This window comes from Tachypleus tridentatus, chromosome 13, assembly GCF_004210375.1.
Source record: "Tachypleus tridentatus isolate NWPU-2018 chromosome 13, ASM421037v1, whole genome shotgun sequence".
NCBI lineage: Eukaryota > Metazoa > Arthropoda > Merostomata > Xiphosura > Limulidae > Tachypleus > Tachypleus tridentatus.
This window is the reverse complement of record NC_134837.1, coordinates 64688594-64702531: the sequence shown is the minus strand read 5'-3', so window position 1 is coordinate 64702531 and position 13938 is coordinate 64688594. Positions and strand designations below refer to the sequence as shown.

The 13938-nt window shown below is 32.3% G+C and overlaps 1 protein-coding gene across 15 annotated transcripts in view; it reads left to right on the top strand.

Annotated features, from left to right (window-relative positions):
• Positions 1-13938, top strand: part of LOC143237334 (uncharacterized) — a 54796-nt gene that overhangs the window by 18245 nt on the left and 22613 nt on the right. The window contains exons 3-5 of one of the 15 annotated variants that reach the window (XR_013020020.1): positions 5723-5826; positions 6509-6694; positions 7817-8072. The exons of 12 other annotated variants lie outside the window; for them this stretch is intronic. Coding sequence is in view for 1 of the 3 variants with exons in the window: in XM_076476475.1 (XP_076332590.1) it covers positions 5723-5829; positions 6509-6631 (230 nt within the window). In the remaining 2 variants the exon portion in view is untranslated. Of the gene's footprint in view, positions 1-5722; positions 5830-6508; positions 6885-7816; positions 8073-13938 lie in introns of those variants that run through there. 2 more of the 15 variants (XR_013020019.1, XM_076476475.1) reach the window with 2 other exon arrangements.

Below are 13938 nucleotides of genomic sequence, written 5' to 3'. Positions count from 1 at the left end.
AGTTTTTTGTAGGTTCATAAGAATTGTGAGTGTTCTGTAGATGATGGTCTGTGGCAATATTGCAAATGTTGTCTGAAAATATGTGACATAAAATATATCATACGCTGTAACAAAAGTCTCAAATCTGCTATACTTTAACCCTTTCAAACAGATCAAGGCTCAAAGGCCATGTCATCATGTTTGTTGACTTGCATTGAAAATTTTATTGAACTACTACTTTATAAACTTATGTCAATAAGTTTTGTATGAAATTGTGCCTTATTACTCAGACTTTAATATTACAAGAGTTAATTTCTTAATTTAAAAGTAAATATTAAAAGAACTTAAATATACACTCAGTGGCCAAGTTATTAGGTACACCTATCTGGTACCAATTAGGACTCCCTTTTGCTCCCAGAACAACAAGGATTCAACAAGGTGCTGGAAACATTCTGTAGTGATTTTGGTCAATGCTGCTTTGACAGTATCATGCAGTTCATGTAAATTTGTTGGCCGTATGTTCATGCTTTGAGCCTCCCATTCCATCTCATCCCAAAGGTGCTCTATTGGATTGAGACCTGGGGACTGTTCAGGCCATTGGAGTACACTGAAGTCAGTGTCATGAAAGTGGAACCATCTTTGGTTGAGGCATGCTCTGTGACATGATGCTTTATCCTACTGGAAGTAATCAATGGAAAACAGGTAGATTGTGGCCATACAAGGAACACATGTGGTCAGCAAAAATGCTAAAGTACACTGTGGTACAGTTACGACAGAAAATGTTTGTACCCCTGTGTCGTGAGTAGTTTTTTCTTCATAACTTAAAAAGTATCACAATTAGGATAATGAAAGTATGGTGTATTATAAATATTATACTAACACACATCTACATAACTTTTTATGAAAATTGAACAACAAATAAACTGTTTATAAACAAATAACAAAACATAGGAGGGGTAGAAAGTGTTCATGCATCTACTTTAATGGTCAGTTGTGTAGCCTTTCAGGTGAATTACTTGGTGCAATCCCTCCTCATAGCCCTCCATGATCGTTTGACAGTACTCGACTGGTATTTTTTTACCATTCTTCTTTACAGAAGGCCTCCAACTCTTGCATGTTTTTCGGATGACACTGATGAACCCTGGTCTTCAACTCATGCCAAACGTTTTCAATTGGGTTGAGATCAGGTGACTGCAATGGCCACTCCAGAATGCTTTTATGGTTCCTCTGCAACCAGGATTGCACATATTTCGATGTGTGCTTAGAGTCATTGTCGTGCTGGAAAATCCAACGATGCGCAAACTGCAAGTTCTGAGCATCATTCTTGATATAAGTGCCTAGTATATCAATGTACTCCTCTTTTTTCATGATTCCATTGATGCGGTGAAGGCTGCCTACACCAGAAGAGCTGAAGGAACCCCATAACATGATGGAGCCACCTCCGTGTTTAACTGTAGGGACGGTGTTCTTTGGAAGATTTCGTTTCCCCTTCCTACGGAAAATATTGCAAACATCATTGTGGCCAAAAAGCTAGATTTTAGTCTCGTCTGACGAAAGAATACTCTTCTAATGGGTAAAGGGTTTATCTCCATGCTTTCTTGCATACCTCAATCGTGCTTCTAAATGAATAGGCTTTAAATATGGAGTTCTAAGAGGATGGCATGCTTTGAACCAAGAAGAGCGTAACATGTTCATAACTGTAGGGGTGCTTACTTCTGAGTTCAAAGCATGCCGTCATCTTAGAACTCCATATTTAAAGTCTGTTCATTTAGAAGCACGATTAGGGTATGCAAGAAGCACGTGTTAAACGAAGCTTCCTACTAACTTCTTTGAGAACCTTCCTCTTGGTTCTCTCTGGAATTTTGGTGGGGCATCCGGAATGAGGGAGGTTAGCAGTTGATCCTGTAAGCTTAAACTTTTCAGTTATGCTTTGAACAGTAGATTTTGGCACATTAAGTTGTGTAACAATACCGGAAAGAGACACACAAGACTTGTATTTTACAATAATTCGGTTTTTTAAATCACTGGACAGTTGTTTCCTGTTTGCCATGATGACCAAACAGATAATGACGGAGACGGCATTAAATTGACGGAAGTACATTTTTTGCTGGCTAAATTCCAATAACTATGAACCCAATGTCTAGTTCTGGAATGGTATAATGTAGTTTATTCACCAAACTAAACAACATTTTTACTGGAATATCAGTTTTTCACATGTTCTTAAATGTACGAACACTTTCTGCTCCTCCTATTTTTGGTTATTTGTTTATAAACAGTTTATTTGTCGTTTAATTTACATAAAAATTTATGTAGATGTGAGTTAGTATAATATTTATAATATATGTCTATTAGCCTAATCATGATAATTTTTAAGTTATAATAAAAAAACTACTTGGAGCGTAGGGGTATGAACACTTTCTGTCGTAACTGTATGCAAATGAGGCTCAGTTGATATTAAGGGATCTAATTAATATGTGCCAAGACAAATCCTCCCAACACTATTACACCATCAGCCTATACCATTGAAATGAGGCAGGATTGACTCATGGATTCATGCTATTTATGCCAAATTCTGACTCTACCATCTGCAGGTCATTGCAGAAATCGAGATTTCAAACCAGGTAATGTTTTTTTGCAGTTGTAAATTGTCCAGTTTTGGTGTTCTCATGTCCACTGTAGCCTCATTTTAGCTGACAGAAATGGAATCTGACATGGTCTTCTGCTGTTGTAACCCATCCACTTCAAGGTTCAATGTGTTGTGCATTCAGAGATATCCTGCTGCATGTAACTGTTGTAAAAAGTGGTTATTTAAGTATCTGGGGCCTTTCTGTTAGCTGTAATGAGACTGGCTAGTCTTCTCTGACCTCTCTCATTAACAACCCCAATAAACTGCTGCTCATTGAATGTTTTTGTTTTTTGCACCATTCTCTGTGAACTCTAGAGATTATACTGCATGAAAATCCCAGTAGGTCAGCAGCTTTTGAGATACTGGAACCACCATGTCTGGTACTACGGTTAAAGTCACTTAGATCACACATCTTTCCCATTCTAATGTTTGGTCAAACAACAACTGAACCTCTTGACCAAGTCTACATTCTTTGTGTATTGAGTTGCAGCCACATGATTCACTGTTTGGCTACTGACATTAAAGAGCTGATGTACCTTATAAAGTGGCCACTGAGTGTAGATATTGGTGAGTTAAATAGTATGTTGAATGCAGTATTGTTTAAAATTAGGAGTTTGTGATGTCAAAATACAAAGTCTGTAGGTTCATAGAAATTAGAAACTCAAATTACTAATATTAACAATCTAGTATATAAAATAATAACACCATATCTTTTTTATTTTGCTGAGATATGGCTTATGTACTGAATCAAATAAGATGGCCCTGTTCAACTCTTTCTGTTTTTGAAATGGTTCCTTATGTACACTTACTTCAATATGTGACATGTGAATAAGCAATTAACAGTTTAGAATGTACCCAGAGTGTTTTTGTCAAGAAAGTAGGTTGTGTCTTTAGTTGCTGAAAGTTTCATATTTTTTTAAATCTAAAATCTTAGTTAATAAGCTTAATAAATTATTGTGAAATTCTTTGATATCAGTGTAGTTATTTATGACTTTGAAATTTATATACAGTGGAAAATCTGAGCTTTCAGTTGATAATAAATATGTAATAGAAAGCAATGGGTGTATTGTAAACAAGTATTTCCAAAAAATGGAATGGCCACAGTGGTTGATTCTCTAAATATAATTATATATCAGCAAATGGAAAAGATGAGAGGTTCTTGTTTTATTTTATAGCTTGCAATATATGTAAACTGAATTTCTAACTTGTAAGAAACTTTAGACATATTATAGGTATCATAAAATGTAATCTCATGAATCATACCATGTGATACACAAAATTTGATATTTAGAGTATTTGACTAATTGTAATACTAAAAGTGAATGCTAATCTGTAATTTGATGGTGAACAAAATAAAATAACAAAATGAGAACCTTCTCCTACCAACAATCCTTTTTTTACTAATGGTTATTCCTAACATTTAATACTATGTTATTTATAATCAATAGAACATAAAGTTCTAACCTACCAAATAATATTTTTTATTGTGCTGTTTTCTGTACAAAGAATTATCTATTTTACTTCCAATTCAAACTTTATTCCCACAGGAAAATGTTGATGCTTTAGCTGAATTTCAACTGGCTCTTGTGTCAAAGTTAAAAAGCTAGAAAAATTGTTAATTACTGGTAATTGTCTGCATTGCTTTTTGCATTTTATTATTTTGTGTTCTTGGTGCATTATGTATTTAAATAAAAATTTATTTAGTGCAGTAGTACCATTACTATGAAAAAACATCATGATTGTGTTTTCTCAAAAGTCGATTGAGGAAATAAAAAATACCTGGGTAAGTATTATATATATACTTTTTTTCATATGCATTCTGTATTTATTATTATGAAAGTAACTAAAATGTAAAAATTAGGTTAGGTAAAGTTACATTATGTTAAATAAAGAATAATTTTTCACAAGTTATGCTTGCAAGCAAACTGCTTGTAGCATGGGAGTTGCATAATTCAGTAAGGTTGCATGAACTACACATTTGCCAAATGATTTGCAACTTGTATGGTAGGATTATTAGTTAGATACAGATTAAAGAGTAATAAAACAATAAAATGTAACTATTAATAGATGTATACTGTTAATAATTTATATTTATTTAGAATAAAGTAAAGCAATTTCAAGTTACAAAGATAAAAGGTTTAGATTTTCTCTTCGTGGTTATTGAAAATGATCAACCTTGTGTAGATTCATGATGAAAGAGCACTGTTGCCCTGAGGACAATTTTTGGTCATTTCACATCTTGTCAAAATTTACTATTAAAATTAATTTGAAAAAGGTACTTTCACACCCTCTCCTCCACAATGGCATCATGACATAAAACAAAATCTGGTTTATGGCAGGAAAAGTTGTGTATGTATCCTCTGCTGATAGAACTTATGCTGTGGAGAAAGTGGTAAAGTAGAGAACTTTGAGAAATATGATGTCACAAATTCCAGATCATTCAAATCAAACATCTTGTAGTTGTTAACAGAAGACAACTCAGTAATGTTATAAAAGGATTACAATATTCTATCAGAAAGTATCACTTAAATTTAGACTTTTTAAAATGTACTTTAATATCTATCCTATGATGTGTCTCTCTCTGTCTGAGCAGAAAGTTAACCTTTCGGCTGCAGCTGTCACATTTACAAGTCAGACTTTTTTTTATCTGTACACCATGGTTGTGTCTTATGGTATATCATTTTAAATTTTGAACGTAAACTCGTGTTCATGAGTGTTGAGGTGCTTCTCATCCACCCAAGCATTGTTGTCAATCAGTGATTTAATCATTTGTCTTTTCTCACCAATACTCCTTATAAACAAAATCTTGCATATGACACAGCTGAAGTGCACAGAATAAAAAGTACAACTTGTATGTATTATAGTAGATTGAATGATGTAAAGTTCCACTGTAAATATATACATCTTAGTTAATAAAAACTTAGTGTGTATGAATAAAGACTGAATATTGATTTACTTGTGTTTCTTGTTTCATTGTATGTTTAGAATTATTCTCTACACTTTGATGTTAATTAGTACCTTACTGGTGGATGTTAGAGTATGTATAAACCACATCCAGTGAAGGATGATTTATATCCACACTTGTTGTGGATAAATGCACATTATTTATACCAACAGAAGAAGCTGGTTCCTTACAAGAAAGATCTTTAACTACCAATTTGAAGTCTGGTCTGGTAAAAGAGGAACAGGAAGACAAGTATGGAGTAACAGAGAAAACTGAGGTAGTTTGTAGACTAAAGACTTTACAATTTTGTTATTGAAGTGATTGTTTAGCTGTAATGATGTATTTCAATTTGACTAGACCTGTATCATTGTTCAGATGTTTGTTGTTATAGTCTTAAGAAATTCACTAGAACTTTAGAAAACTGTTCAGTAGAGTTATCTTAGTGTCATTAATGATGGAAGTACACAGACAGTACTGTTCTCATTGTAACATTAGTGTTAGCTGTCTACAGATGTTACACTGTTCTCATTGTAACAGTAATGTTAGTTGTTCACAGATGTTACACAGTTATCATTGTAACATTAATGTTAGCTATCCACAGATGTTACACTGTTCTTATTGTATCATTAATGTTAGTTGTTCACAGATGTTACACTGTTCTCATTGTAACAGTAATGTTAGTTGTTCGCAAATGTTACAATGTTCTTATTGCAACTTTAATGTTGGTTATCTACAGATGTTTCACTCTTCTTATTAAAGTCGACTTATCCTAGATTTTTGATATGTTACTATGTCTTAATCTAAAACTGTATATATATTTTTAATACACACATAACTAATAATGAAGTCATAGTTTTATATCATTATATTTTACAGTAGTATACTGGATATATGTACTTGTTAACCTTAATTATGCCACTAGTTGTTATTAACATGTTGAATGTATTGTTTGGATTTAGAACATATTTGTCACAATGAAAACAGAACAGTCTGATGATCTAACACAAAGTGAGGTTATATCAAAGTTCAGTAAAAGTACTGATGATGATTTGATAGTTCAAAATGTGGTGTTATCAATGTGAAGATAGAAACTGAATTACAAGAAGATGTGCAGTGTGTTGATTCTAGATTGGAAAGTACATCTGGTAAGTAGAAACATCTAAAAACTATATATTGATTGACACTGTCTTAATAGAAGTGTTTGAATTGTGGTGATTTGTCAGAAGTTATTAACCTACATAAGACTGTTAATTATAGGTGTATCAGATTTTTATATCTTGTGTTTTATGCCTTTATTTATACTATGAGGAATATTTTGAAGTGAAAAGTAAAAGGAAAAAAATTTAAAATACACCAAAATTAAGATTGTCTGGAGAAGGACTTTTACTATAAAATGATGAAACAAACAGAAGAATGTTAACATTACATTTGAATGGAAATGGATGGAGAGAACAGTCATTGTTACTATAAAATGAAACAACCTTTTAACTTAGCAATTTGTCTGATGTTTATAGTTCTTTATGTATACACTTTGTGTGAGTAATGGTTGGAACCAGTTTATGTAGATTAGTATTTTAACATGTACAGAGGATTTACTGCTGTGATTGCTCTTTGTGTATTTCATTTTTCTAAACACTCGCACCTGAGAATTTGATGGTGATGAATCCAAAGTTTTTGTAATTTTCCATACTGAAGCAAATACTTACAATGTTTATAGTAAAAGGGATCCTAAACTTGATAGCAGAATAAAAAACATTGATAAACAACTTCATTATGTGAAGGTTTTGGAATTTCTAGGTAATTAACTTGCATGTAGATCTCTTGAAGAGAAACATTAGGACATTGATGTCACTCAAAATGTTGAGGACAAAACATTAGGATATATTGTGATATTTATCTCGCTAAAGTAATAAGGTATTTATTAAATTTAAGTTGGTTATTTTACAGTTTATTTTACACTTTGTCCATTATAAACCTTTTGTTCAACAATTTGTTATACCCACGTTTCCATTACTGAATTGTACTACAGAGGTAATTATTTATTGTGTGTGGAACTATGAAAATTTCTTTATAATTGTCTTTAATATTGTCCTATTGATATTTTTTACTATATTAAACTTTTGAAATGAATTATGTATTATACATCTTTTGTTTCATGATTCTTCATGCTGAAAATTGTAATAGATCAAATTAATTAAAAAAACCTATGAAATAAATATATGTATTGTACTATTTTAACTTTGTTGTATCTTCTGTTTTGACCTTAGATGTAAAGAGCAGTGTGAACATCTGTTGTGGAAGTCAGTTTCCTGAAAAGTATGTTTTAAAACAAGATGTTCATGGGAAAAACAAACTTAACTGGAAACAACATAAAACAATCTGATATACCTCAGGATGGTGATAAACCCCACAGTTATATAACATGTGGAAGAGAATCTGTAACAGTTTATAACCTAAAAGAACACAAGAGAACACCTACAAGAGAGAATCTGTATAATAGTGAATTGAATAAACAAATACATACTGGGAGAAACCTTACAGTTGTGTGGTTTGTGGAAAACACTGTAGAACAAATACTGAATTAAATATACATCAAAGAATACACCTTGGAGAGAAAGATTACAGTTGTGCAGATTGTGGAAAAGAGTTTAAAACAAACAGTGGGTTAAAAAAGCATGAAAAAATTCACAATGATGTGAAACCTTACTGTTGTGCAATGTGTGAAAAACACTTTAGAACAAATACTGAATTAAAAATACATCAAAGAATACATACTGGGAGAAACCTTACAGTTGTGGTACTGTCTGTGGTACATAAAGACTTGTGTTGTATTAATAAACAACGGGCACTAAAGTTTCATAAAAAACTGCACCAGTTGAGAATGGAAAAGACATACTGGTGAGAAACCCAGAGAATACAGTTGGTGAGAAACCTTACAGTTGTACTATTTGTGGAAAAAACTTTAGAACAAATGGTGATTTAAAAATACATCAGATGATACATACTGGTGAGAAACCTTACAGTTGTGATTTTGTGGAAGACAGTTTGAAGTAACTGTAACTTAAAAAACATGAACGAATACATACTGGTGTGAAACCTTATATGTGTGTAGTATGTAATAAACAGTTTACAACAAATAGTGCATTAAAATATCATAAAAGAATACATGCTGAAGAGAAATCTTAGAATTGTGAAATATGTGGAAAACATTTTCAAACAAAAATGGGTTTAAAATGCATGAAAACATTCACAGTGAGTGAAATTTTATAATTGTGTTGTAATGTGGAAAAGACTTAAGAACAAATATTGTATTAAAAATACATCATAGTATACATACTGAAGAGAATCCTTACAACTGTGGCATTTGTGGAAAGGAATTTTGAAATAACTTAAAGATCAACAAATATATATATGCAGGAGTGACCTTGTGTTTATATAGTAAGTAATAAGTAGTTTAGAGCAAACAGTGCATTAAGATATCTAATGATAAAAAAAAAACATTCTATATTGTGACTTTCTGTAAATACACACCAACAGATTATAGTAAGAAACTGACACTCAATAGTAACTTGCATTATCTATAGAATCACAACCCAATTATTTGATATAGACCTTTACTTTGCAGAAATTACCAGATTTTTAAAAATATATGATAGCAGTTTTTATAGTAATGCCATGGAATTTAGATTAACAGTTTCTTATCATTACCCCCATGCAGTAGGTAAAGCCCTGTCAAGCATCATTATGTGTGCTAATTGATTAAGCTAATATCTTGTTGTGTTAAAAGGTCTTTAATTAGGATAATTTCAAAATATTTTGTAAATTTGTGCTGAAAATTTAGTAATGAATAATCAAGAAAAATCATTTACCTGTATGACTTTTGACTCCAGTGTAGCACATGTACCAAAAATATTTGATAGTGTGGATTGCCACAGTCAAAATACAGAGGGTGAAAATTGCTAAACTATCGACATTAATAAATAATGTGCCGTGTAGTAGTTTGTTTTGGTCACCCAACAAACTACCATGCATTTTGATAAAGGAATACATACTTGAGAAATACTACACAGTTTTGTAGTTTGTGATAAACTGTTTAGAACTAATAAGGAATTTAAACAATTTTCAGGTAACATACACCTGGGATATAAAACATACTGTTATTGTTTATGTTAAGAATTTGCAGTGACTGTTACAAAATGTTGTAGTTGCTTAAAAGTTGTTGATGCACAAGAAACAGGACCAAAATATATTGATCTTTGATGTATTTATGATGTTTGTAATTGTGAATTATTCTTTGTGTTTGACATGATAGAGTGACAAAAGAAAATTAAAAGATGTTAAAATTAAATTTGAGTGGAAATTGGTGGAAGTAACATATTTTCTGATAACGGTGTTTTACCTCTTCCCACAGAAATAGCTATTGTAATATAGTGCAGTGCTATATATGGAAAATAATTTTTAACTGCCTTGAGCTCCCACATACTTCATGATTAACATGGGTCAACCAAGTTGATCATGTAAATCAACTTAATGATTTTTTTACATTTTCTTTTAATGTTGATTCTGCTGTTTAGTTATTGCTTCTGAAGTGGAATTATTATTCTAATTTTTCATGAATATAAGATAACCTTTTTTTCTCAGTTTTCTTTTATTGTGTATTATGCATGGTTATTAATCTTCAACAATGATTTCTGAAGTCCAAGTTACTACTATGAAGATAATACCACCTACCAGCACACTTACTCAGGCTGCACATGTATTCAAGGTGTCTGTTTCCTCACTCAGTTGGACTCATTCACTGCTACCATGCTGTGATTGTTGGGGATAAACATGCAAGTTACTGTGGTTCTTCATCTTGTGCTATCCCTTGAGGATATTCATATACCAAGGATGTGCTGCAATATTTCCTATTTGATTGATTTTGAGTAGGATATTTCACCATACAATGACATCTTTCTTATTATTGTTTGGATGGTGGGTTTCTGGATCAATAGTTTTATCACTTTACTGTTATCACAGATTGGCAGGTGTGATATATTCCTCCAGTCTGTTGTACCCTTCCTACTTGCACTAGATGGCTTTGTTTTGGATTGCAGTTGACTTGATACTAGTATGATACTGTTTCTGCATGGATGTCAGTTTTATATTATATGTGACTTGCAAATGGTATGATCCTAGTTCTACTCTTATATGGATTTTGGTTCCCAATGAATTGAATGAAGTTGACTTGCTGTGTATGGTACCTTGATACATATCCTTTTTACTCTTACCCATATTACTGTCATCATATGGATTTAGTGTTCGGATCACTACCCACCCATTGTTTTCTCTCATATAGATGTTCTTATTTTTTCCCATTTCTTGGCACATCTTTCCACACCTGGTATAAAGTGAAGTTTCCAATGTATAATTGTTTACTGTGAAGATCTACCTTTTTCAGGTGTTATTTGGATGCTTTCAAAAAATGCTTCTTTCTTTCCCACACATGCTAGTCCTTCTACGTGTGGGATTCCAGCTATTTTTGTAAGAAGAGGTAAGGTATTATGCCATAAGCTATAACTGAAAATGTGTTTCTGATAGATACTTAACTCTTTCCACCCTTCCATTGAAAACTGGTGCTTCCATTTTCTTCCAGTATCCAAAGTGATAGCTTGATAGAATCAGTTAGAAGAAATCACATGCTTCAGGAGGGTGTGTAGCATTCCTGTTGCTGGAGGGTTATCCTCTTATGATCTTCATGCAAGACAGAATTGAACCACACTAATCATTGGGTATGGGGCTGAAGGCCTGCAGCATGGAAAAAATAGCATATAGAGGGCGGCACTATAAGACAATGGCTACTTCTATGAAAGGAGGCAAGTTCCTACTGGAAATACGTTTACAGTAAAGGAATATTAATATTTCCACTAACAAAAAAAGAAACTATAGCTGACAGTTTCTCTTTCCTCCCTTTTCATGTATTGATGGTGAGTATTGATTAGAACAAGTTTCCTTACATTAACATTTAAACATGGCTTTATGTACAGCTATGAATAACTTCTATGAATTTGATTTTCTGAACAGTTATAGACTTGATTTAAAACTTAATGATTTAAAATTATACATCTCAACTTTTCATTCTCAAGAAAAATTGTACAATTTCTAGTAAAATTATTGTAAAGAATAAATAAAATATCACTACACTTTCATTTTGTCTAATGTTTGGTATTAGTGGATATTTAACCAGCATATTTATTTTTTGAGTAAAAATGTAAAGTATTGATATGAGTTAACATATAAAGAGGACAAAGCATAAGAAGATTTTGTGGTAGTCACCACTGAAACTAAAACCATAGAGTATTTCTTAAAATTAATAAATGAAATAGTGGTTGAAAGTAAAGTTTGTTGTTGCAATATTATACTTTCGTATTTACACAGTTGAATTTATCTATTCTTAACCCTTAAGTAAGGAGAACTTTAATAGCTCCCTTATGATTTTAATAATCTCTTTGAACTAGGGGAGAGAAGTTTAAAGTATGAATCTGTGTAAAATTTTGTCGTTGTTATTTTACTTTTAATATCTTGATATTTTCTGTGATTATATTCAATTAAACTGAATTTAGAAGTTCAAATGATGTATGATGCATAAACTGTTTAACAAAAGCATGAGAAGCATGCACTGCTTATAAGAAGGAATCAGAAACTAGGAAGGAAATTCAAATTTTTTAAGTTTGGAGTACCAGCAGAACTTCACTTAGATTAGGGATGGAACTTTGAACTTTTGGGTTAAAGGTTTCAGATACTTTGAATCAAAAAAAGACCATGTTCTGATAAGATAGTTGAAGGATGTGAGTGAACACTTATATCAGTTGATTATTTATGTGGATGAAGATTAAGTGTAAGATCAAGTTTTGTACTGTTACTAACAAGTGTGTACAGCAGTAAGTGAAGGTAACAACTAACTAGGTAATCTCAAAGGAGAATTTGACAACTGAAAGTTGAACTTCTGTGAAGCCCATTGTTTGTGTTGAGAGCCCTTCCAAAGGATTAATAAAAATAGCCACTAAAAGATTCCACTGACAACTTATCTAGAGAGATATTAACATGTCATTAAATAAAAATATGAGAGGCCATCTCATCTCCATGACATAATCCAGAGAAAAGAACACCAAAAGACTTGTTGAATGAAATTTTAGGCAGTACTTAAATTTTGTATTAGGATTATTCAAAGGACTGTTGCATTTAGGAAGACACAATTTTGTAAGCTGTATGTTCAGTATTATAGCTTGTTTACTAGAGGGAGCTGTTGCCAAGTATTCAGAAACAAGAATATAAAGAGGCAATTGAAATAGCAAATGAGTATTGAGTGAGTGACATTGTATTGGTTCTTCTATTCAGTTATTGGTAAGTTGTGTTTTATAACTTATCAAATCTTCTTGTTGAAGTTCTTGTACATCTTATGTTTTATGTTTATACATTGTACCTACATTGTGAATGAACAAGACTGTATAAAATTACAGAAAAAATAAACGAACTGTGCTGCCTGCAATACAATAACTACTTTCAGAAATGTATACTCAACCATCTGTAAGATATCCATTCTTTCTTCCGGTCATCATACAATGAATGATAAGGTAAGTCTTCACACATCATCGAACAGTTTGCCATTGTAGTACTCTACCTACTAAGTGTGAATATCTTCAAGTGCTATGAATTATGTCAGCTAGTTCTTGGTCAACTCCCTACAAATATTCTGCACTAGTCTTTAACTTAGAGATCAGCTTTGGCTCACTGTATAAAGTACTCTATGACAAGTATCTAGCAGTGGCCTCTTAGGATCTCTTAAGTTTTTTATTTCTAATATTCAGTTAATCATACTTTCTACAGAAATTTTTTTTTTTTTTTACCAACAGTCCAACAGCTCATTGATACTGGATGGACCAGGAACAGAAACTGTCACTATGCTGTTAATTCCTATTGTGGGGTCACTTTCTTACTTATTCTAGCTTTTATATTCACAGAAGATGAAAAGAAACTTATAATTCATTTTATTTTGGGGTATTTTCTAAAGATGCAATAAAAAACAATATATTACTGCTCACAATAAAATCAAAACAGTAGAAGAGAAGTGCACATCCACTCAAATTGGCATCACCACATCATCTGAGTATTCCAAACCAAAATGACCTGAGACACGCATGCACATTATCTTGGCTGAGAAGGTGCCGAGCATTATTATTTGGATGAATGCATAGTCCAGTCCCCGAGTGGTCTCTTTGAACTCAGTATTGCACCCATTCAGCAAGCTCTTATCTGCTGAATGCCCAATTGAACCCTCTCAGTCAAAGTGAGGTCACTACAATACATTGACTGATGGAAGCCACATCTTGTAGGTGTTAAAACCAGATGG